The sequence below is a fragment of the Raphanus sativus genome, chromosome 3, assembly GCF_000801105.2.
Source record: "Raphanus sativus cultivar WK10039 chromosome 3, ASM80110v3, whole genome shotgun sequence".
NCBI classification, from domain to species: domain Eukaryota; kingdom Viridiplantae; phylum Streptophyta; class Magnoliopsida; order Brassicales; family Brassicaceae; genus Raphanus; species Raphanus sativus.
Window position 1 is genome coordinate 18379363 of NC_079513.1, and position 25957 is coordinate 18405319.

General features: G+C 34.2%; 4 protein-coding genes across 7 annotated transcripts; all 4 read right to left on the bottom strand.

Annotated features, from left to right (window-relative positions):
- Window positions 1–2912: 2912 nt before the first annotated feature.
- Window positions 2913–4358, bottom strand: LOC108831442 (F-box/kelch-repeat protein At4g39560-like). 2 transcript variants are annotated; one of them, XM_018604989.2, is made up of 2 exons: window positions 3532–4358; window positions 2913–3471 (listed from the first exon to the last, which is right to left on the bottom strand). In XM_018604989.2, exons 1-2 carry the CDS (start codon window positions 4250–4252, stop codon window positions 3032–3034), a joined length of 1161 nt encoding a protein of 386 aa, XP_018460491.2. In that variant the 5' UTR covers window positions 4253–4358; the 3' UTR covers window positions 2913–3031. The 2 variants fall into 2 exon arrangements, with proteins under 2 accessions (XP_018460491.2, XP_056860771.1); XM_057004791.1 differs by having other exon boundaries at window positions 2913–4354.
- A 4367-nt stretch (window positions 4359–8725) lies between these two features.
- LOC108831439 (uncharacterized) lies at window positions 8726–9622 on the bottom strand. Its single transcript, XM_057006401.1, has one exon. The coding sequence runs from the start codon at window positions 9620–9622 to the stop codon at window positions 8726–8728; it is 897 nt and encodes a 298-aa protein (XP_056862381.1).
- Window positions 9623–14104: 4482 nt separating this feature from the next.
- On the bottom strand, window positions 14105–15778 carry LOC108831443 (F-box/kelch-repeat protein At4g39560). 3 transcript variants are annotated; one of them, XM_018604990.2, is made up of 2 exons: window positions 14527–15778; window positions 14105–14393 (listed from the first exon to the last, which is right to left on the bottom strand). In XM_018604990.2, the coding sequence occupies exons 1-2, from the start codon at window positions 15742–15744 to the stop codon at window positions 14325–14327; spliced, it is 1287 nt and encodes a 428-aa protein (XP_018460492.1). In that variant the 5' UTR covers window positions 15745–15778; the 3' UTR covers window positions 14105–14324. The 3 variants fall into 3 exon arrangements, with proteins under 3 accessions (XP_018460492.1, XP_018460493.1, XP_056861673.1); XM_018604991.2 differs by having other exon boundaries at window positions 14326–14429; XM_057005693.1 differs by lacking the exon at window positions 14105–14393 and having other exon boundaries at window positions 14443–15778.
- Window positions 15779–24423: 8645 nt separating this feature from the next.
- On the bottom strand, window positions 24424–25370 carry LOC108832343 (uncharacterized). The gene is made up of 3 exons (XM_057004746.1): window positions 25296–25370; window positions 24963–25019; window positions 24424–24799 (listed from the first exon to the last, which is right to left on the bottom strand). The coding sequence occupies exons 1-3, from the start codon at window positions 25307–25309 to the stop codon at window positions 24541–24543; spliced, it is 330 nt and encodes a 109-aa protein (XP_056860726.1). The 5' UTR covers window positions 25310–25370; the 3' UTR covers window positions 24424–24540.
- Window positions 25371–25957: the final 587 nt, after the last annotated feature.

Consider the following 25957-nt stretch of genomic DNA (forward strand, 5'->3'; position numbering starts at 1 on the left):
ATTCTAACAAGTTTTATACTCATGTAACTTATTTGTTAACCGTGTAAATATTGTATTAACTGTCTAATAACTTGACCTTACGAACAAAGCAATTTTAATTTCAAGTAGATTATCTTTTAATCATGTATATATTATATTAGATGTCTAACAATTTGACATTACCGACAAATAAATATACATAACATTATGTTTACGTAGAATCAAAAGGTTACACAATTTTTATCATATCGAGGAATGTGATATACATAATATGAACAGGTTTTATTCCAGGTAACTTATTTATTAATTGTGTAAATATTATAGTAACTATCTAATATACTTGATAACATATAATTATTTTTTCATTTTTATATCTCTTTAAAATTTATCTTTGAGATTTAGACATTTAACCTTTTTTATTTATAGATAATATTATTTTAGCTAAGTTTTGAATTTTTTATCCGAACACCAAAACTTTCAAGTATTTGTATCTCATTTTGTTGAATCTATGTTAAAAAGATCACATAAAATTTTAGCCGGTTATATTTTTTATATAATGTTATGTATTAGAATTTTCTTTTGTGTTATAATAACAAGTAAATAATGTGTTACCATTGTAATCATATTAGCCATCCACTTTTAGCCAGTCATAGTGTTTAGGATATCCATCTTTGTATATGCTATCATCAATATCAATGGTATGAAACTTCAAGTAAATAATTTGTTAAAAATGTAAAAATAAAATTAGCCGTCCACTTTAGCCATCCATCTTTGTATATGTTATCATCAATATTAGGAAATTACAAGTAAATAGCTTGCTAACAATGTGTTAGCAATGTAAATATGAAACTAGCCATCCACTTAAGCCATAATAACTAATAAATAATGTATTACCAATATAATTATAAAATTAGCTGTCCACTTTTTTTTATAGCCACTACTATCACACAAGTGTTCTTCATCTACCCATTAATGATCACCGTCGATTTTCACTACCATCTAGAATAACTGTTTTTCTGAAGCTTCATATGACATTTTACTAAAATGGTTAAATGAATGACAACGGTTAAATGAATGATAACCACATACAAAACCAGAAAGTCAAAACTATTTCCCAGCTAATATATTTTGTAGATGGGGAAACTACAATATTGTCCGGCTAACATTTTGTCAGTACTACTTACATATATGAGCAGAGAATTTGTGGAGGCATGACGTCAGCATTGCCTCTCATGACGTAACATCACCATCAGTAAATAATCTTCTTCCCACCTCGAAACTGAAAATGCTTGTAGAGGCTTAATTACCAAAATAGCGGTTCACAATATGAACATTTTATTTCCGTCAAATGTCGGCATGTAGTATTTCCTCAGTTTGTGCAAAAACTAATTATGAGATGGTGCCGTCTTGATCATCGGAGACTCAGAGGAGTGACGTAAGGTTGGTTGTGATCAAGTAATTATGTAAAAGAAGAAAATAGAGAAAGAGTAGAGGAATTCATGATCTTCAGTTTATCTTAACTCATGAACTTATGGAGAAAGAAACAGAGGAACTCATGAACTTGTGAACTGTTTAATTTACGCTACAACTTTGTTAAAAAAAAAAAAATTATGCTGCAACCAAGGGGTATGCAATTTATTATCTAGATTGGAAAAGATGACTGGACCATGCCGAGTCGAGGAAGCTGCAAGTAGTAGCTTTCATTGTCCCCATGAAATAAATCGAATTTTGTCAAAAATTAGTTGCATACGCATCTCTCTACCTACGATTCCTCGTAATACAACACCTACGAAATTATTTGTTTGTATAGTTTTTTCGGAAGTGCTTCATGTTACGTTTAGTAGCTACAATTACTATCATAAACTTCACCAAAGGATATTCTACAGAGGTTTGGTAGGAACAGATGAGTAGAGTTGGATTCATGCATCGTGCTTTACAAGTCTGCATGTCATATGATGACTTCCAGAAACAGAGCAATACAAGAATAAGATAAAATTGATGTAATAATAAGAGAAAACTGCCAATAGAAAAAAAAACCCCTTAAAATGCTAGGATTTCAAACGAACAAATAGTAGATTTGTTGGCATGTTGGTCAGGTCTTGTGAAGTGGTTAGTCGATAGGTGAGTGTTCAGATTCACTATATGAAGTAGAAGAAACATACCAGACAACATACACAAGAGTATAAGTCTTTCACACTTGTCACATGACATCTGATAGCTTTCTTTTTTGTTATTTTAAATTTAATTTAAATAATCAAATTACTAAACAGATAATAAGATATCTAACCATTGATGATTCAACATCTGAGATTTCTTCAAAGCTGAGATGCTTGAATATAAATCTCTTGCTTAACGTGGCAACCATAAACTTGAAAGCTGAGGTAGGTCTTCTTATCATTCTCCACCAGACTAGATGTGTTCCCCATATAATTTATCTTTGAGTGAGCTTGAAGAGGTTGGTTTTCCAACGGTGCCAGAAAATGGAAGTGACTGGAGTCCAATACCAACAACTGAAAAGATGTTGTCGCGAGCATAGTTGTCAGTAACGGACCATCTCGGATAGCTTCGTTTTCTTCTTGGTGTTAAAATTTTTTCTGCTGTCCCTTCCAGAACCTAAAAATCTATCTGCCTTTGTACGTGTATAGACTTCACCGGAGAATCTCTATTCAGCCCATCTAACATGTTGGCTGCACTACCCATCTTTAACATCAAAGCAGAAAGAAAAAATGTCTCGTGATTCAATGCGGCTGTAACCATGTTTTCACCAGCAAATTAAGGAAGGTAAGCACAATTTCATCCTCTTATGTGTTCAATGCGCAATGGTACGAAGCTGCTAGCGAATGGTATTTAGGCGAACGAAAAACTAACCGCACCAAGTAACCGTGTTGGCCAATGTAAGGAACTAGTCTAATCTCAATAGTTTATAACCCAAATTGACCATCATTCACAATATATAATTCATGAAATAGAAGTAGAAGAAGAAGAAGATACTACAACAAAGAGTGTCTACCAATTAAGTCTGTAAATAAAAGAGCGATAAAAAAAAGTATGTTCAAAGACTAACATTAATAGTAGACAAAATATAGAGGTCAGGGTCCGCAGTGAAGACATGATCAGTGCACTGGATGTTCCCCCAAATGTGGTGCAGCCGCCTCTCAAGTGAAATCTCGGCACACCAAACCTGCAACTTGTCCCCGACGAGCACGCTCCAGAAGATGACAATGTTGCCAGCGGATTTGCTGATTTTGAAGCCCGGAACTAAGCCTAGGAGGCCGTTTGTGTAACCACGATTGAGCATATGGCAATTCCACACATCGGCACACTCCCCATCGAAAATGATTGAATTTATGTTGGAAGTGTCAAACTTGAGGAAGCCTCGAAGATCATCCAAACCATTCACCGTGTACCACTCCATGCTCCCTTTCCTCATCCCACTCCAAGGGTCACACCACTTGATTCTCCCGTCAAAATCGCAAGTGAATAACAACCTGTCTATTGCACAACAACAAGCATCATCATCTCTTGCGTTTAAAAAGAAATCATTCCACAAACCTTCTTCACTCCGAAACTTGAACGAAATATTATAATTATTATCCGGCCCAACAACCCTGCAAGCCTCCTTGCTCATCACCGGATCAGGTATACACACACTGCTCCAAGTTTGCGTCATTGGATCGAAAACCTCTGGATTGTCGCGGGAGAATGGATCATCGCAGCCTCCCATGACGTATATCTTTCCGTCTAAAACCCCTGCGTTGGCTTCACAGCGAGCAAACCTCATGGAGGGGAGCTCGCTCCACGTGTGAGTCCGACAATCCAGGAAGGAGACACGCGATGTCGTCACGGCTTCTATCCTTCCTCCAATTACATAGATCCCACATCCCATGGAGACATAGGTAGCTCTACGCGGAGATGGGAACGAAGGGATCGGGATTGGGATCAGCCGGTTATTCCCTTTTCTTCTGAGGATGAACCATCCCAGAGGATTTGTAATTGTGCCAAAATTAGTTCCCAAGCATACGTAGATGCACTCCTCCCTCAAACCCATTCGAGATCGGGTCTCGTACATCTCCGGCGAAGCCACCAGTGAGTGGATGCTCTTTGAGACCAGAGATAAGGCCCCTAGGTCGGATCTAGACACGCGGGCCAAGCAGTTTAGAACCATGTCATATGGCAAAGACATTAACCCACTTGATGATGATGGAGACTCAACCCTTCTCCTCTTCTTCTTCTTTCTGCGCAACTGCTCTACCGCCGCGACGGACATCATCATCCTCCGCGGGTTTTTCTCTCTCTCTCTCTCTCTCTTCCTTCTATCTGTCTCTCACAAAGTGCTTCTCTTTACTTTTTGACTTTTACTCTTCTTTTTGTCGTGAGGTTGTACTTCTTTATATATAAGATTTTCTCTTGTACTTTAAAAAAGGAAAAAGTTATAAATACCCAAAACTTAATTATGGAATATTCACATATTTGTACCCATAAAATCAAGAAAATTGTTTTCGATTAGAACCACACAAATTTCTTTCATTTTTCTTTTTTTATCGCATGTACATATGCGAAACTGTTCTAATCCTAGTGTTCTTGCTTAAGAACTAATCGAACCAGAGAGAGAGAGAGATCGGATGCTTTGTTTGTGAAAGAATGAGATGTGTTGTATTATTCCATGAGTAACGAGTTCCTTATATAGGATTACATAGCTTACCAAGTCTAATAACTTGGAGTAGGGAACAAGTAACTTGGAGTAGGGAACAAGTAAATCTATAACATTCCATACTAGACATCACACAATATTCATAACACTTCCCCTTGATGTCCATTATGCGCGTAAGATGCTATCTCGTTAAAAACCGAAATTGTAATGCCATAACCGTCTAGAGTTTGTAATGCGTTTGGAATACTGCCTCGTTAAAACCTTTCCATGGTAAACCCAAAAACCCAATGTGGTAAAAACGGGAAGCCATGGATAGGAAAAAGAGTACAGCCGCATTACTTCCCCTGAAGTGAACATCACTGAAGGCTTCTCAGTGATCGCATACCAATCTGCTGCATAAGCTTCCTGAGCGTGCATGTTGGTAATGCCTTAGTGAAGAGGTCGGCTGAGTTCTTGCTTGATCTGACTTGGAGTACCTTGACCTCTCCTTCCTTCTGTAGATCATGGGTGAAGAAGAACTTGGGGAGAACGTGCTTAGTCTTGTCACCCTTGATGTATCAATCCTTGAGCTGAGCTATGCAGGCCGCATTGTCTTCATAAAGAATGGTCGGCTCGTCTTTACCATCCGTGATTCCACATGCTGTCCGAATATGGTGTGTCATGAGTCTCAACCAGACACACTCTCTACTTGCTTCATGGATCGCCAATATCTCCGAGTGATTGGATGATGTGGCTGATATAGTCTGCTTGACTGATCTCCATGAAATGGCCGTGCCTCCATATGTGAAAACATAGCCGGTCTGGGACTTAGCACTGTGTGGGTCGGACTGGTAACCTGCATCAGCAAAACCAACCAAATCTTCTTTGTTTTGGTTAGCATAAAATAAACCTACATCCTTAGTTCCTTGTAGGTATCTTAGAATGTGTTTGATCCCATTTCAATGCCTCATGGTCGGACATGAACTGAATCTGGACAATAGGCTCACAGCAAAACAGATGTCCGGCCTAGTATGTGTAGTCAAGTACATCAAGGCGCCAATAGCACTGAGGTAAGGATACTCTGGACCAAGGACCTCTTCATCCTCAGCCTTAGGTCTAAACGGATCAGTGTCTAGACCAAGGGATCTTACAACCATGGGACTACTAAGTGGATGACACTTATCCATGTTGAACCTTTTAAGAACCTTTTCAGTATAGGTCTTTTGATGCACAAGGATTCCATCTTTAAGATGTTCAATCTGTAGTCCCAAGCAAAACTTGGTTTTTCCCAAATCTTTCATCTCAAATTCTTTCTTGAGATATTCAACTGTTTGGAAAATCTCTTTGGCCGTTCCAAGTATGTTTAGATCATCAACATACACGGCTATGATCACATAGCCTTGGCCGGATTTCTTAATGAATATACATGGGCTTACTTGATCATTCTTGTAGCCTTCTTTCAGTAAGTACTCACTCAATCTGTTGTACCACATACGACCAGATTGTTTTAATCCGTACAAAGCTTTGTTAAGCTTGATGCAATGCTGTTCTCGAGAACCTTTAGCATCCTTAGGTATTTCAATACCATCTGGTACTTTCATGTATATGTCATTGTCCAGTGGTCCATAAAGATATGCGGTTACTACATCCATTAACCGTAAATCAAGATTTTCTCTTATGGCCAGACTTATAAGGAATCTGAATGTTGTTGCATCCACCACGGGAGAATAAGTCTCCTCATAATCGATTCCTGGTCTCTGTGAGAATCCTTGTGCAACAAGTCGGGCCTTATACCTCACGACTTCACCATTCTCATTTCTCTTTCTCACAAAGACCCATTTGTAACCCACTGGTTTTAGATTGTGTGGTGTTAGGAGTATTGGTCCAAAAACACCTCTCTTCTTGAAAGAGTTTAACTCCACGTTTATGGCTTCTTTCCACTTAAGCCAATCTTTTCTTTGCATGCATTCATAAATGGACGTGGGTTCTAGATCCTCATCATTTTCAATGATCTCAAGTGCTACATGATATGCAAATAAATCATCCATGTCGACATGTTTTCTGTTCCATTGTTTTCCAGACATGACATAGTTTATTGAGATCTCTTCATTGTCAGGTGGTTCAGAACCCTGAGTTTTGGCGTCCCAAATCTCATTAGGCCCCTTAGCAACCATGCCAATGTTCATGTCTGAGGATGCTGGTACGCCCGGCCCATGTCCGGACGTTGGTTCGTCCATGTCCCGGTCCTTTTGGACGGACGGATCGACCACATCGACCAGCTCCTTCACCCCCTCGCCCACGGTCTGTTTAGCACCTTTCTTACTTATGCGGGGGTTCTTATCTTTGGAACCAATTGGTCTACCACGTTTCAGACGTGTCTTAGACTCTGTAGCAACTTGATTTTGTCCCTTTTGGACATCAATTCTTATTGGTGCATTAGCAGCTGGTATATATGACTTGGTCATTCTATTTGGGTCAGCAAAGGAATCTGGCAATTTATTAGCTAGCTCTTGAAGATGTATAATCTTCTGAACTTCAAGATCACAGACTTGAGTTCGAGGATCTTGCCATGCTTGGGATGTATGATTCCATGTAATTTCTTTTACCAGCTTGCTATTATTTCCTCCCAATGTTGGATACTCAGATTCCACAAAATGGCAATCTGCATACCTGGCCTTAAATAAATCACCCGTGGTTGGCTCGAGGTATTTTATAATTGAGGGAGAATCATATCCAACATATATTCCCATCCTTCTCTGAGCTCCCATCTTTGTTCTTTGTGGTGGAGCTATTGGATAATAAACAGCACATCCAAAAGTCTTAAGATGGGAGATGTCTGGCTCTCGACCCATGAGGAGCTGGGATGGTGAATATCTATGTTCACTAGATGGTCTGATGCGTATTAATTCCGCAGCATGCAATACTGCATGTCCCCAAGCTGTGACTGGAAGATTACTTTTCATGAGTAAAGGTCTAGCAATCATCTGAATCCTTTTGATAAAGGACTCGGCTAGGCCGTTCTGTGTATGGACATGTGCCACGGAGTGTTCAACTGTCACCCCCATGGACATACAGTACTCATAAAAGGCTTGGGAAGTGAATTCACCAGCATTATCAAGACGTATAGTCTTCAAAGGAAAGTCTGGAAAGTGTGCTTTCAATCTGATGATTTGAGCAAGAAGTCTAGCTAAGGCTAGATTCCGTGTGGATAATAGGCACACATGGGACCATCTTGTGGACGCATCAATGAGTACCATGAAGTACCTAAACGTCCCACTTGGTGGGTGTATTGGTCCACAGATGTCACCTTGTATTCTTTCCAGAAAACCTATGGTTTCCTTTGTCACTTTGACTGGTGATGGTCGGACTTGGAGTTTTCCTTGTGCACAAGGTACACATGTATGGATCTTAGGAACAACTCGTCTACCTTTAAGGTTATGACCATTAGAATTTAGAATAAGTCTACGCATCATAGATGTTCCTGGATGCCCTAGCCGGTCGTGCCACAAAGCAAAGTTCTCCTTGAACTCTTTGCTTATTGTTATAGCATTGGCTTCGACCGCACTGATCTGAGCATGGTAAAGACCAGTGGATACAGCTGGTATCATTTCCAAGACCTTCTTATGGTCTTGGTCGAGCTCAAAGATGTTTAAGAACTCTTTGGCTCCTTCTCCACTCGTTTGAATATGAAGACCATTCTTGCGAATGTCTTTAAAGCTCAACAGGCTTCTTTTAGAGTTTGGAGAATACAATGCTTCATCTATTTCTAGATGTGTCCCATTTGGTAACAAGACATAAGCTTGGCCGTGGCCTTTGATTAGTGATGATACACCAGCTATTGTGCTCACATTGGCATCTTTCAATGTTAGATTAACAAAGAATTTCTTATCTTTAAGAATCGTGTGGCTTGTCCCACTATCAACCACAAGTGTGTCCATACTTCCTTTCATTCTAGACAATAAAAATATAATCTGAATCATTCATATTATTATTGAAAATGAAAGTAAACATAGTTTATTCTTAAAATAAAACATAGAATGCAAAAGCACTTAAAAAAAATTCTCAAAGCCTAAAAACACCAAAAGCATTCAAACACAAATCGTTTGATGCATCACATTATTCGACTGGATCATCATTCAGCATAGTGAGTATGTCTGAAGTCTCAAAGTCCATGAGGTCGTCCTTGTCATGATCAAAATCGTCCTCACCATCCTTGTACACCATGTGTGCTTCCGGATTCTTGCCCTTAAGACTCTCTTGATAGAGGTCGACCAGATGCTTGGCTGTGCGGCAATTCTTTGCCCAATGATTCATCATTCCGCATCTATGGCAAGGTGAGCTTGCAGGATTCTGTGGCTTTGAAGAAGTCCCATTGCCTCTGCCTTTACCTTGTCCATTATTGGACTGGTTTGGACGGTCATAAGGGGTGCTACGCCCTTTGCTGTTGCCACCTTGTCCACGTCCTCGCCCATGACCTTTACGGCCACGTCCTCTTCCATATGAGGATCCGCGGCCCTTATGGTCATACCGGACATGGTTGGCTTCAGCACCATCATTAGGCTCATTTGAGGTATGATTTGCCTCAGGGACAGGCTTAGATCCAGGTGGTCTAAGCTCACTGTTCTTCAAGAGCAGCTCGTTGTTCTGTTCTGCAAGCAATAGACATGAGATGAGCTCACTATAGGTCTTAAAACCTTTCTGTCTGTATTGTTGCTGAAGCAACATATTGCTTGAGGACATTGTCTGGAAAGTCTTTTCCAACAACTGCTTATCAGTTACAGTCTCGCCACATAGCCTCAGTTTTGAGACTATCTTAAATAAGGCTGAGTTGTACTCATTCACAGACTTAAAGTCTTGAATCCTGAGATGAATCCACTCATAAGTGGCACCCGGAAGAATCAAGGTCTTCTGGTGATCATATCTCATCTGAAGCTCTTTCCATAACTCATATGGATCACTCACTGTGAGGTATTGAGCTTCCAAGCTCTCCTCAATGTGATGACGGATGATCATGAGGGTCTGAGAGTTCTCTTTCTTAGTAGCTTCGTTCTGAGGAACGATGCAATGCTATAGGCCTTTGGCTCCAAGAGAAATCTCAACATCTAGTGCCCATTGTAGGTAATTGTCACCCCTCACACTTAGAGGTGCAAAATCCAAATTTGCGATTTTGGCCATCTGAAACAAAGATCAGAGTGTTTTAGGTCTTTAGAAATTTTTAGTTTCTTATAATTCATCCATCAACTTGCTTTAAAATAAGATGGATGAGAGCATGGTCTTGGTCGTACCTAGGGTACACTTCATTGACTCATGCAGCCTGTGGGCTAGCTGTACCGGAAGGTACTTCATCGACCAATACGGCCTGTGGTCTAGTCGTACCGGAAGGTACACATCATCGACCATGGTCTATCATTGACCTTATTGTCTAACTATACTAAGTAGTATGGATCATTGACTAAAAATTCAATATCTAACCACACAATGGTGTAGATCATTGATCAAAAATGTGGAAACATAAGACTAATTTTGTTTTAGACATATAGCGTATCATCCTTTAATAAGGGGTATCACTTGTTGTCTTATACAAAATAAAAGTCATGTTATCACATGCTTAGGATTTTCTTATGATTTAAATTTCTTTTAATCTGATATTAACTTTAAGGATTAGATTTTAAAGATTCAAATCAGATTTTAAGTTTTGGTTAAACATAGACTCATGTTTTGATTTAGACATATAGCGTGTCATCCTTAAAAGGGGTATCGCTTGTTGTCTAATACAAAACTGAAGTTACGAGGGATTTTAGGGTTTTGAGATCCGAAATTTTAGGGTTTAGGTTTAGAATTTCGGATCTGATAAAATATGATCTAATAGAGTTTATAAGATTTAATAAAATCGATTTATAAGTTTTTTTTTTTTAAACAAGAACTAGATCAACTTTTAAAATCGGATTCAAAATAAGAAAGATGAAACCGAAAAATAGACTTGAGTTGCAAGTAAAAATTAGGGTTTTGAGATCTAACCTTTTACTTTGCCGATTCTTCTCCTTGGTTCCTTTCTTAGAAACCTTAATCAATCAAACAAAGAAAGGATTCAAAGTATGATTAGTTTAAGATCTAAGAAACAACTGAATGTAAAAGATCTTAGAGAGAGAAGTGGTTGGCGGCGGCTAGGGTTTATGATGGTCTCCGAGTTGGTTGATCTTGAGCAAGATCGTGCTGATAACGTGTTCTAATCCTAGTGTTCTTGCTTAAGAACTAATCGAACCAGAGAGAGAGAGAGATCGGATGCTTTGTTTGTGAAAGAATGAGATGTGTTGTATTATTCCATGAGTAACGAGTTCCTTATATAGGATTACATAGCTTACCAAGTCTAATAACTTGGAGTAGGGAACAAGTAACTTGGAGTAGGGAACAAGTAAATCTATAACATTCCATACTAGACATCACACAATATTCATAACAGAAACGGACTATAATTTAAATATCATTCTACGCTTTATGGTAAATAAAATAAACTGTTTTACTGTAAGCTCCTTTTTTTTTCTTCTTAAGCCTGTACAAGATTACCAAAATATTGATCTTTGAAGGTGGTGACGGAGAAAGACACTTGGAGATCGGAGATATAAGTCGTTAGTTTCTTTCATTAAAACATGAGCAATATTTATCGACTGATTTTTAGACTATCAAAAAAGTTTAGGTTGGTGCTATAATTTTTCTTCATATAATTTAATTATCTTCCCTACTATTTCTATTTATATATTCATATATCTAATTTAATTACAATTAAATATATATTATGCCTAAAATTAAGGAACTAATTAATTAATCTATTATTTTAAAACTAATGAATTTAATTTATATAAATATGTAATTTCAATAAAAAATATTTTTTTATATTTATTAATGTAATAAATAGTTATATATGTCTATTAATTCATATATATACAACTATATATTAATCCAGATGCAAAAAAAAAAACAATTTCATCAAAACCCTCACTAAATATATAAAAATATAATTCTTATTAAATTAGATATACATATACATATCTCTATATGTATGTGATAAAAATGAAATAGTTCGATACTATTAATATTTAAAACACGATAAAACATGTTACTTGATATTTTTATGAATATATTTTTACGGATTATTCAAACACATGTAATATATTTATCAAATATTAACTAATTCAACAGATATATTAACAAAATTATATCATAAGACATTACGTTAACATAAATCGGTGCAAGAGATTATGGATCAATAGTTTAATTAGTCGTAAAACATAGTTATATATATAATAAAAATATATCTAAAGATTAAAATTACTAAATATTTATATTTCAAATGCGAATAATGAACTTAAGTTTAAAATTTAAAATAAGTCACAAACAAAACATCAAAAAAGTCTAATAACATGTGAACAACAAAAGTAAACTAACTATGTAAATGAAAATTATATTTAAAAATATAAATCATTAAATTGTAATAAACATATACAAATTATTGATGCTCAAATATATTTAATTTTTAGTATACATCCTCTCAAATATTGATCTATTACCCTTACAACAAGATGAAAATTTAATCTGACTATAATAATTTAAGTAAAACCGAATTTCATATTAGATTATCTATCATTTTAACTGGTAGTCATATCCCGGATTTTAGTTGTTTTATAGGATTTTTAAATAATATATTTTTTTGAAAACTAAACCGAACTACATACGAGACCATACAATTTGTCAGTTTAACTGTGGGTCGGGTCAGATTTTAAAATACTCAATATAATGTTTTATTTATAAGTTTAAATGTATAAAAATACATATTTATTTCGAATTAATTTTGAAATGTTGCCAAAAATAATCTCGCGCTTTGAAAATGCGGATCAAAATCTAGCAGCATCTTATGTGTTTACGAATTATATCCTAAACTAGCAGTATAAAATTTCAGTTTAAACTGAAAATCTTTAAATATTATTAATGTCTAATGTGAATAAGAAAATTAAATTTTAAATCTAAAATAATATAAATATAAAACATAATATTATAATAGATAATTGATAACAAAATAAACTAATGCCAAATCACAACAATTAACTTTGTTAATAGATTCATGATCCACAAGATTGTATAATCTTATTTTATAAGAAATAAAAACTCTAACTTCGGAATTAGAATACAAACAGATTCTAATAATACAACTAAAAATCACATGCGTTAATAATTAAAAAATTACTATCAACCAATGGTTCAACTAGTAACCGATTTTGAGTTATACATGACTATTAAATAATATTTTTTTCCCCTAAAACACAACCAAATTACAAACTAGATTATTGGGTTAATCAATTTAACTGCAGATCTGAATCTGATTTAAACAAAAATTGAGTATAAGTCTATAATAATGCAACATCACAAACTCAATATAATTATCAAAACTTCTTACTAATACTTTTTAAAAAATAGTATACACAAATATGATTACAAAAAAACACAAATATAATTAAAAAATACAAATATAAAAATTAAATTGCTAAAAAATTAAATTAAAAACAAAAATATATATGCCCTATGAAAAGCGAATCAGAATCTAGTCATCAATACTATTAATTCTGCAGTATAACCCATTGATAAAAGTAGGTTCCAACAATTATTTCAACAATACATGTATCCATAATTTTCGAAAGTAACCACCACATGTATTAATTTTCTAAAGTAACCACCACTCCTTAATAGTTTGAGCATATCTTTTTTTAAAGTAACAAAACTAAGGTAACCACCACCACATCGTAATCACAGCGAATATGTAGGGAACATCTATTTCTGGACTTTACCACGATATTAACGACTGTTAATAATATGTAACCTTAGTTTTGTCGATTGTTTCCTAATAATATGGAGCATATATATTTTTTCTGATTATATATCCAACAAACAAGAACATTCCAAGAATCAAATTGATCAATGGCGTTGCTCCATGGTCGATCGTTTCTCTCCCTCCATATGGAGTGGACTGTAACCTGCAGCGCGTAATGCAGCAAAAATCTTGCTTTTAAAGTATAAGATTTTCTCTTGTACTTTAAAAAAGGAAAAAGTTATAAATACCCAAAACTTAATTATGGAATATTCACATATTTGTCAAGAAAATTGTTTTCGATTAGAACCACACAAATTTCTTTCATTTTTCTTTTTTATCGCATGTACATATCTATCCTATTAAAACAGAAACATTCTATTGGACCTAATATTTATTTTGTAAGTTTTTAAATTAAATACACATTTATACTGTTAAACTTACATTAAATCATTAATGTTTTTTTTATACTACTATCAATGTTTCCAAACAATCTATTTTTTATACTACTATCAATGTTTCCAAACAATACAATAATTAATCTTAGTTATGTTATATCTATCATTTTCTTTTTAAAATTTTGTAGAAACGTCATAATTTCATAAATTTTTAAATAATAAACTTTAAAATTTGAAGTATAAGAGTACAAATTATGAAATTATTACAATTTAAATCAAATTTGATTACATATAGGTCATCCAACTGTTTAATCGGTTAAAAACATTGATCTCACTAAGGGAAGAGATTCCTAGTGAACCCATCATAGACAATACAGAGTGATCATGTGTCTTTGAATAGCAAAACAGCTTCTGAGCAATCCATAGCTCTTTAGCAAAGTCCACCATCATCATCTATTATCTATCCACAGGCCTTGATACAAATTAAGTCTTTGATTCTCTGTTTGCAATTATCAAAGCATCTACCCACCTACAAGAGATCCACGGATAGACAGCCATTTCAGGACTACACCAAGTAGTATTAGACCAAACATCTTATTAAAAATAAAAGAGAGACAGATAACAAATAAATTTAAAAGAAAAAGTATTGTTCAAAGACTAACGTTAACAGAAGACAAAACACAGAGGTCAGGGTCCATAGTGAAGACATGATCAATGCACTGGATGATCCCCCAAATCTGGCCATCATCCTGGCGCAGCCGCCTCTCAAGTGAAATCTCAGCACACCAAAGCTGCAACTTGTCCCCGACTAGCACGCTCCAGAAGATGACAATGTTGCCAGCGAATTTGCTGATTTTGAAGCCCGGAACTAAGCCTAGGAGGCCGTCTGTGTAACCACGCTTGAGCATATGGCAATTCCACACATCCGCCTTCTCCCCAGTGAAAAGGATTGTTTTTATGTTGGTACGGTCAAACTTGAGAAACCCTAGAAGATCTTCCAAACCATTCACCGTGTACCACTCCATGCTCCCTTTCCTCACCCCACTCAAAGGGTCACACCACTTGATTCTCCCGTCAAAATCACAACTAAATAACAATCTGTCTATTGCACAACAACAATCCTCCTCTCTTGGGTTTAAAAAGAAATCATTCCACAAACCTTTTTCACTCCAAAATTTGAGCGAAATATTATTATTATCCGGCCCAACCACCTTGCAAACCTCCTTGTTCATCACCGGATCAGGTATACACACACTGCTCCAAGTTTGTGTCTTTGGATCGAAAACCTCTGGATTGTCGCGGGAGAATGGATCATCGCAGCCTCCCATGACGTATATCTTTCCATCTAAAACCCCTGCGTTGGCTTCACAGCGAGCAAACCTCATGGAGGGGAGCTCGCTCCACGTGTGAGTCCGACAATCCAGGAAGGAGACACGCGATGTCGTCACGGCTTCTATCCTTCCTCCAATTACATAGATCCCACATCCCATGGAGACATAGGTAGCTCTGCGAGGAGATGGGAACGAAGGGATCGGGATCGGGATCAGCCGGTTATTCCCTTGTACTCCTTTTCTGAGGATGAACCATCCCAGAGGCTTTGTAATTGTGCCAAAACTAGTTCCCAAGCATACGTAGATGCACTCCTCCCTCAAACCCATTCGAGATCGGGTCTCGTACATCTCCGGCGAAGCCCCTAGCGAGCGGATGCTCTTTGAGACCACGGATAAAGCCCCGTAGTCAGATCTAGACACGCGTGCCAAGCTGTTTAGAACCATGTCATATGGCAAAGACATTAACCCACTTGATGATGGAGACTCAACCCTTCTCCTCTTCTTTTTCTTTCTGCGCATCTGCTCTACCGCCGACTCGGACATCATCATCCTCTTGTGTTTTTTGTTTTTTTTTCCTTTTGTAGTGAGGCTGTAATGGTTTTACTTATATAAGATTTTCTCTTGTACTTTAAAAAGGAAAAGTTATAAATATTTGATATTTCCAGTGACCCAAAACGGCCATATTTCAACCCTCAAATCGACGGCCCAAAAACTCAATTGTTTTGCTAAAATAAAATCAATCTCCGTCCGTGCAACCGTTCAGATGTTTATTTTCATTTTCTTTTATAAACATTTTGTTTTTAATTCTATATTGATCTATATTATTTTTTATATGAATTGTGTATACCAATTTTTAAAACATGATAATTTTACTGTATATATTTTTTTTGAATAAATTGTTTCAAACCCTAACATGTATTTGTATCTTCTTCTATATATATATTTTGGATTATTATTTCATTATTGAAATCGTAAATATCTATATAAAATTGGTAAATATTTTTTTATTGTTATCTTCAAAGATATCATTACATTAACAAATTTAGAAAGTTTTTAATAAATTAAACTTTTAGCTTCATAGATTTTATATTATCGACTAAATAATTAAATATTTAGTTTATGTTTAATTTTTAAACTAAACTATATAATTTCAAATTTGTTTTCATTAGTTTAAGGTAGTATAGATTAATTTTAAAGTTAGATTAGATGGATATGAGATCATTAGATAGTGTGTTCTTAATGCCAACATGTATTTGTAGATAATTAAATCGTGTGTGAGTTTTTTTTTTTTGTAATATGTGGTCACTAATTAGTTTACAAAAAAAATACGTGGTCATTAAGACAGCGTGTTCTCATTGGCTATTACTATATAAATTGAATTTACAATTAATAAAGAATCTAAAATCATCGGAGGTTTTGTAGGAAATGTTAGTTATATTAGAATGATATATTATTAAGTTATATTTTTTGGAATAAATGAATGATAAATGATTTTTATTTTTTTGTGAGGATCCAAAATGTCCATTTTTAAATAAAAAAATCACACGTGAATTAAAGTTGTGACTTCTGTTTTAATATATAAGATATAGGTACCCATAAAATCAAGAAAATTATTTTCCATTAGACCAAGCAAAAATCTTGATAATTCAGTCAAGAGCTGTATCTATCACGATTTCAAACATTGTGTAAATATGAACTGAAAAACAAAGCATTGCAAAAAGCCTAAACAAACTTTATAGACCTCAAATATGCAATTGGTTAAAATAGCTAAGCTAAAATATTGTTGGTGCAAGATATGATTGTAGTTTTAAAACTGAATCTTCCAAAATTAGCTGCAATCAATAAACAATTCTCTAAAACTGAATCTTCCAATATTTTTAATAAATCAAGAGTCAAGACAATAAGATTTAGATTATATTTTTCTTTCTTTACCTTTTGTTCTTTGTTCCCAGCTCGCGTAAGCAGAGCGTTGAGAAATTGTCAGCTATCTGGATAGTTTTCCAAATGGAGAAACACGAATAGCTTTGACTGTGTTGGCGATGACACTGAGAATCTGCCTGATTGCGTAAGGTTTGTAGAACGGCATCACTCTGACTCATACAGTGGTACTGTCACTCCGACTCGTTTTTCAAGGACCGCATAAATTATCTCCGGAATAGAAAATTGTGTAGCTTGGTGTTCATCCTCTTCCATTTGGTTGTCTTAAGTTAGAGAATCTAAGATTCATCACAGGATTGAAGGTGTTTTTGAGAGGAAAGAGAATGGAGGAGGAGATATATTGAGAGATCTTTAAGTTTAGTGAAGATACGATGGAAGAAAGAGAAAAATTGCAAATATAGAATTTTAAAATCATAAACAGGACAAGGATTGTAATTTTGGACTGATAATTTCTGTGAAAAATCTTGTAAAAAGATCATGTGAAAAATCTATTTGTATCTTTTAGATAGCTTTTGTCTAGGCATCTCGGATATGAAGCTATAGGGATACTATTTGATGTGCCCTAAATCAGCAACATAAACAAGAAAATTTGGCTTTTGGGTTTTGGAGTAAACAAGATGGGCTTGATGATTTACGAAAATATGTTTATGAACATGTTTCAGCCCAAAGAAAGAAGAGCCAGACAAGAAAATGCAAGCCATGGTCGAAAATATATCAATCTGACGGCAATTCAGAGACCGACAACCATGCAAAAGGACACGACTATCTGAAAAGTTTTGCGATCACAAGTTGCCAAATTTAGTCAAAGTCTTGGTCTTCGGTTTTTAGTCAAGTCTACAATATTTATTAGTTTACAAATTTCTAGGTTTTGACTAAATCTTTTGTATGCCTTGCCTATTATATAAAGGCCATTTGATCAATAAAATAAAATAAGTTTTGAGTGATTATTTTTGGAACCTTGAGAGGGTATCTCACTTTTCTTGTTCTTGGTGTGGTTAGCTCCAAGTAACTCTCTCTTTCTCGTTGGACCGGTGCGTCACATCCGGCAACATATCAAGTTTGCTTCCTTGTCAGACCTGTGAGTCATATCAGGCGACAATCAAGCACCTCTGGTAGTATCATCGGGTCTTCCGCAACCCTTTGTGTCACCGTTCATCCCATCAATTCTCCCTTTTAGCGAGTTCATATCCTCTAAGTTCGTTTGAGTGATCCTGTCCCGACCCAGGACGTATCACCATTGTCCTCCGAAATAGTCAACAGTGTCGAAAAAGTGGCCTCTTGGCAGTATGTAAAATAGCCTAAAACTGGTTTGTAGACGTCCTAATTTTCCTTCTTTTTTTAGATTCACACTGTTGCAGTACGGTAATGGAGCCTCTCATCATATGTTCCTCACCTCCAAATTTTAAGAATTACCGTTGGATGGTTCAGCTCAAACTTACCAGAGATAGCATTCCTAGTGCTGTGAGCAAAATAGATATCTTAAATAGTCAAAGCATATGATAACTCGAAAAGAGAGGTCTCTGGTCCAACAAACTTGCTTTATTGTTGACGTCTATTTGGACGTGTAACGATTTTACAATAGTGAGAAAATTTACCCTTTGAAGAAATATAACCAAAGGATATTCTACAATTACTTTCGCAAACTTTATACTCACCCAGTCATTTACCCTTTGAAGAAATATAACCAAATGGTATTCTACAGAGGTTTGGCAGGTACATTAGAGATGTGTGAAACTGGATTCATGCATCGTGCCACTACAAGGAAAAGTTCATTTCCTGACCACCGTATTCAACAAAAATTGGTCAAAACAACGGGTTTTTGTCCAACTTCTAACCAACATAAGTCGTCGGAAAAGCTCCGTCAGAAATACGTTTTGGTCAGAAAATGGTCAGTTATTTTTTGACCAAAATGATGGTCAGAAATACGTCAAGAAGTTATTGTCGGAAAACAGTCAAAAATTCCTGACCATTTCCTGACGTCTTACCGTCAGATTTTACCTATGAATTTCTGACCATTTGTTGACCTGTTTGTTGTGACAATATTTTGACGAGTTTGTGATCATTTATTCTTGATAAAATTCTGACCAATTATAATATTAATTAATTAATCAAATTTATTAATCAATAAAATTGTATTTAAAATTTAAAAGACAAAATATATATTTTAGACTTGAATTCTAATTAAATATTTAACATTAAAATAGTTTTAGCAACATATTTAGATAAAGTTTTAAAACAACCGTTAACGTTACAAGAAAGTCATTACTAAAGCTTTAACCAAAAAAACTACAAACATAATATGTAACACACGGTGGTCACTAAAGCTTTAATCCAAAAAAATACAAGCATAAGACTTATTCTTGAGTTGCATCCTCATCTTCATCAAGTAAATCTGGAAATTTGCTGACAACTTTCTGTGCTAAGTTTTGCAGAAACTGTATAACCTTATCTTTCTCAGCCTTGTCATTCTCCAGTGTCACAATCTTCTTTGTTGCCATAGCAATCTTCTCATCAGCTATTGCTATCTTCTCGTTTGCAATCTTTAGTTGTTTTTCTTGGTCTAAATTCATGCAAGAAGCTGAAGGAGGTACTTGTCCCGGTTTCGGCAGTGTTCCAAATCCAAAACGGTGACCTTTAATGACAGGGACTTCCTGTATAATGAGAAATGTATAAAGAAAAAATAATTGAAACAAACTAGCTTAACCTTTAAACCAGATTGTTGATATCTGCTTGGGTAAGATGGTTTGTCTCAGTTGATCCACCTTGAGTTAGCTGATCATTTATCTTCTCTTTGACAGTCTCCACAATCTGCTTCACCTTTTTGTCACGAATGTCACCAGTTTTACGATTTCGATGTGCATCCTCAAGAAATGCTAGCATATCAGGCTCTTCCCCTCCATTATCAATGGTCTTACCAAAATAAAAACCAAAAAATCAACTCACAGTATTAGCAAAAGTATATTTAGCAAGGTATGTATATATAATTTACCATCTCGTCTTTGCGCCTTTCAAAGGATTTTTCCCCTGTGTTGTGTATTGCAATATATATAATTTACCATCTCGTCTTTGCGCCTTTCAAAGGATTTTGCCCCTGTGTTGTGTATTGCAATACCATAACTGCCACGCTCGCTTCTCCGGTTAGTAGAAATTGTGGAAGACCTTGCTTGGACGTTTTCATTCTTCCACATAAAGTCGTAAGCCACCCAATTATCATTAGATACCCAGTCCGGAGGATCTTTGTTGAGCTTCCATTTTGTTTTCATTCACACAAATTGCTTGAAAAAGATTTATGTGCCTTCTTCTCGTAAGCAATTTTTACGGTTTCAGTAATGCTAGGTTCCCAAGTAAATTGTTACTGAAAAGTAGTGAAACATTATAATGAAAAAAGAAACATTATAGTGAAAAAAAAACATTATAGTGAATGAAAAACAGTAAAAACCAAATTTACAGTGATAAATTTATTACCGCAAATGCTCTGAACCATCTTGTTTTCGCATCACCAGGTAGATGATTGTAAGTAGGATATGCTCCTGGTAGGTCAGATTTCATCTTCTTTAATATAGCTTTCGAAATTTTCCCTTTGTCAGGCTTAAACCTAAAAAAGAAATATTTACTTTTTTTTTAATTCTAATCAATATTTTAATAAATTTAGTAAATATCTATACTGTAAAATTTATATAAAATACAATATTTATGTAACTTATATATATCATTCTCTAAATATATATATATGCATATAACAGATCCGATCGATATTCATTCCTAAAAATATTAGTATTTTTTATTTTCTTCGTTTCTTACAAATTTTTTATATTAGTATTTGATTTGACTCGTAAATTTATGGATATCCAATTTTTTTGTTCAAATCGAAATAGATAACGAATCAAATCAAAATTTACGGATAATTGCCTAAACTTAGAATAAGGTCATAGATACTTATGACTGAACATTATATAATAGTACAAATATATAACAGTATGATTAATTTTTTCATGGCACTCTCATTCCGCAGAAGGCGCGGTTTTTAACCTAGTATATATATATAATATATAATACCTACCTACAATCTATGGTCAATGAAATAAGCTATTTTACTATAAGCTCCTTCTTTTCCTGTACAAATTTATAAATACTAATATATTGAGATATTAGCAAAATATACTTTTAAAATACGTTGGGTATTATAAAGAATCAGAGACGCAATTATCGACTTTGAGGTCCAAATGAAAATTTAAATTTTGTGACTGTAGAGTTATCGATTTTATATGATAGTTTAATCAGGTGAAACAAGAGTAGCTACAAAAAAATTATTTAAAACATATAAGATTTTGATTAACTATTACTATTCTATAAGTAAGTAAATCATTGGAAGAATAAGATAATAAAGATACGCTCATATCCTATATACTGTATTATACTCTACTTTCATAGACCCTCTTATCAGTTCAGAGCCATTGTTCTTGTCGGAGTTGGGTGTGCTAATGCTAAGGAAGTTGTTGCTGCTGTTCCCGTAGGCCTCGATTGGTACACCTGATGAAGAAGCAGTAGCAGTATACTGTAGAAGCAGTATGTTGCAGAAGCTGTATGCTCTTATTAAAACTTTTAATAAGATGATTGGTAGAGCAGTAGCATTATTATACAATTTTAATTCTTTTATAAAGTTAATATATATATATTTTAAAACTATATATATTAAACTATAATATATATATATATATATATATATTATATATTAATACTATATTTGTTATTAAAATAATGAATCTTAATTAATAACATAAATTAAATTAAATTTTAAATGTGAAATATTATTATTTTAAAAATGTATTTTTAAGAAAAAAATAAATTTATTTTTGGATATAAAATAATTTTGAATATTAATAAATAAAATAAATTAAATTTATATTTATTTTGGATATAAATAATTTGAATATTATTAAAAAATAAATAAATTATCATTATATATATATATATATATCTTTTTATTTTATATATTAATATATAAAATAGATATAATTAATTTATTTTATTTACTAATTTCAAAAATTATGTTTATATCAAAAAATTATTTAAAAAAATAAAATTTACAATTAAAATATCTATTTTTAAAAATAATATTTTGCATTTAAAATTTAATATGATTTATATAATTAAATTATATTTTAAATGTGAAATACTATATTTTTAAAAATGTATTTATATTGTAAATTTATTTTAGAAATCAAAATTTCATTTTCTGTATATAAAAATAATTTATGATATTATTAAATAAAATAAATGAACTAATTATATTTATTTCTTAAATTTATAAATTGTAAATGCAAATGCTCCTCTAAAAGCTTCATATGAAAGCATTTGCTAGAGAGCATTTGGAGAGCATTAGCATTTAGTAAATGCTTTTATAAATGCTTTTTTAATTGGATAACGTAGAGCATAATGCTAATGCTAATACTCTACCAATCAAGGCCTTAAATACCTTACTTTCCGTTACATGTTTTTTTTCTTTCTTAAAGTAAATTCTGATGTTTGTATTGTACCATCACAAAAATCGGTTTTGGTTAATGAAAGAATCTCGATAGGCAATTAAAAAAAAATATATATTGTTCTTAGCATTGTGGGGTTTTCTTATTGAGCAGGCATGGTTTTGGAAATGTAGTGTTTAAGCATTGGACGTGTTATGGGACTTGTTACTCGGTCATATGGTCCGTCTAACGAAATTAATATTGGCAGAATTTAGTAAATAACTATACTGTAAAATTTATATAAAATATAATATTTATGTAACTTATATATATCATTCTTTAAATATATATATATATTATGCATATAACAGATCCGATCGGATATTCATTCCTAAAAATATTAGTATTTTTTATTTTCTTCGTTTCTTACAAATATTGTATATTAGTATTTGATTTGATTCGTAAATTTATGGATATCCAATTTTTTGTTCAAATCAAAATGGATAACGAATCAAATCAAAATTTACGGATAATTGCCTAAACTTAGAATAAGGTCATAGATACTTATAACTGAACATTATATAATAGTACAAATATGTAACATAATGATTAATTTTTTCATGGCACTTTCATTCCGTGCAAGACGCGGTTCTTAACCTAGTATATATATATATATATATATATATATATATATATAATACCTACCTACAATCTATGGTCAATGAAATAAACTATTTACTAGAAGCTCTTTTTTCCTGTACAAATTTAGAAATGCTAATATATTGAGATATTAGCAAAATATACTTTTAAAATACGTTGGGTATTATAAAGAATCAGAGACGCAATTATCGACTTTGAGGTCCAAATGAAAATTTAAATTTGTGACTGTAGAGTTATCGATTTTATATGATAGTTTAATCAGGTGAAACAAGAGTAGCTACAAAAAATTTATTTAAAACATATAAGATTTTGATTAACTATTACTATTCTATAAGTAAGTAAATCATTGGAAGAATATGATAATAAAGATACGCTCCTATCCTATATACTGTATTATACTCTACTTTCATAGACCCTCTTATCAGTTCAGAGCCATTGTTCTTGTCGGAGTTGGGTGTGCTAATGCTAAGGAAGTTGTTGCTGCTGTTCCCGTGACTAAGTACCTTACTTTCCCTTACATGTTTTTTTTCTTTCTTAAAGTAAATTCTGATGTTTGTATTGTACCATCACAAAAATCGGTTTTGGTTAATGAAAGAATCTCGATAGGCAATTAAAAATATATATATTGTTCTTAATTAGCATTGTGGGGGTTTTCTTATTGAGCAGGCATGGTTTTGGAAATGTAGTGGTTTAAGCATTGGACGTGTTATGGGACTTGTTACTCGGTCATATGGTCCGTCTAACGAAATTAATATTGGCAGAAAGGTTGTTGACACAGAATTACTTATTTTGTTGATGCTATATGTTCTAGATAAATTAAAGATGGTGATCTAATTGTAATTTATACTTGTCAATAAATAAGGAAAAGGAGATTCAAACGGTACATCAATATGTGAGTGTTAAATAAGCTTAGATAACAAAACAATGGTTGATTAGTGTGGGTTCATATACCATTAATTCATTTTGTAAGAAAAATATTTAGAGGCAGATCCCTGGCACGTATTCTTTGGTTCTTAATTTCGGTAGATACAATTTCAGTGCCAATGAAACTTTGTATTTTGGCTAGAACTCACAATGTTACTGAACTAGATATGTATCAAGAAGATTCATTATCTATATACTACGAGGTGAAGATGTGAACGTTTCCAAAAGTACAATTAGCAAAAGATGCTGGGGTTTGCAACTTTGCATAACTGTAATGGGCCACACATAAAAGCAAGTAAAGGGCTTTTGTCCCCTTATTTGCCCAAATTCAAATGCAAGGGTTCAAAAGACACATAAGGTTTCATAGTAGGTAAAAGTGCAAGCAAAGCCCGTTTGCCTCCCCTTGCTCAATTGCATCGCTAGTATGCTTAAGAACAGCATCCCACTCCTTGCTGGTGTAACTCTCCTTGGCTTTCACCATGGAGTTCCAGGTAATATCCAGTCGCTTGCTGAGGAGTGAAGCCAAGGATGAGTGATCAACGCTAAGCTCCCTTAGACCGTTTTGGATGTTTCCAAGTCTTAGTTCGTGTGATGATGAGAGAAAACAATCATCTTCCGAGCTGAACAAGCACAAACAGCAACAATAAATCAACCGAGTAACATCAACAAAACAAGCAATATAAACATCTTTGTCCAAGTCTAAGGAGCCTAATCATCAAAACAAGCTGACTAAATCATCTTATATAGATAGAAACAGGTAACAAAAAAAAAAGAATCAATAACCTGCTTCCTTCCTTGTTCTTATCTTCTTCACTGAGCGACTGCTGAGAAGACGAGACACTACAAAAACAAAATCGTATATCAACCAGAGTATAATCATCTTATACAGTAACAAAACAGAGAAAACAACTAAAGATTATTTCAAGCTGATAAAAGAAAAAGAAAAAAAAAAATCTTAGATCGATCTAAACATCTCAAGTCTAAACGAACACAAGCAAACAAAGCTGATCAAAAGATTATTTCAATCTGATCAAAATCTCAACAGAGTAACATCAACAAAATAAGTAATCTAAACATCTTCGTCCAAATCTAAGGAGCCTAATCATCAAAACACACCGCCGAGAGTCCATCGCTGCACAGAAATCTATAGCTAGTGACGATCTTAACCTACTATATCAAATACGATAGAAACAGCTAATCTAAGCTCATGATATCACGTAATCATCATCATCATCATCATCATCTATTGGTTTATATGGTTTAAATTGATTTTGTAATTAGATTACGGTTTAGTCAATTGTACAGATCAGACCCGGTTTGTTCTGGTTTGCTTTCTTCACGTGTATAAAGTGATACATTTGGTCACATAATAAAACTAACAGAAAAGCATTTCTATTTGTCGTCTTCTTCCTCTCTCCTCCTCCATGTTTGCGTGAGAAAGAAGCTCCATTTTCTGTTCATTTAAACAACTGAAATGGTATCAGAGCGTTGAGCTAAGCTCAACATCGTTCTGTCCTTTTGATTCCGATTCGATCGAGCTCAGTTTCATATAACTTTGCTCATCGTTCTCTGTTTCTCACCGACCTACGTTTTCTGGGTTTTCTCTTCTCGGTTCGTCGATTTCTCTTTACGATGGTGGTCACTCTACGTCGTAATCGCCGTACCGGTCGTTTTGCACGTGCTGGTAGCTCGAATCCTCTTCCTCGTGGGTCTGCTTCTCCTGTTGAAGCTCTTCCAACCCCGGCTCTCAGAGATTCGTTTGCTCTCGCCGCCGTGAT

Coding starts and splice junctions, on each gene's coding strand:
- LOC108831439 (XM_057006401.1), bottom strand. CDS start 9,622: ATGATCATCCGTCATCACATTGAGGAGAGCTTGGAAGCTCAATACCTC.
- LOC108831442 (XM_057004791.1), bottom strand. CDS start 4,252: ATGATGATGTCCGTCGCGGCGGTAGAGCAGTTGCGCAGAAAGAAGAAG.
- LOC108831443 (XM_018604990.2), bottom strand. CDS start 15,744: ATGATGATGTCCGAGTCGGCGGTAGAGCAGATGCGCAGAAAGAAAAAG. Junction 14,394..14,526: donor GTGTTTTGTCTTCTGTTAAC/GTTAGTCTTTGA, acceptor GATCTCTTGTAG/GTGGGTAGATGCTTTGATAA.
- LOC108832343 (XM_057004746.1), bottom strand. Junction 24,800..24,962: donor AAGAACAAGGAAGGAAGCAG/GTTATTGATTCT, acceptor GTGCTTGTTCAG/CTCGGAAGATGATTGTTTTC.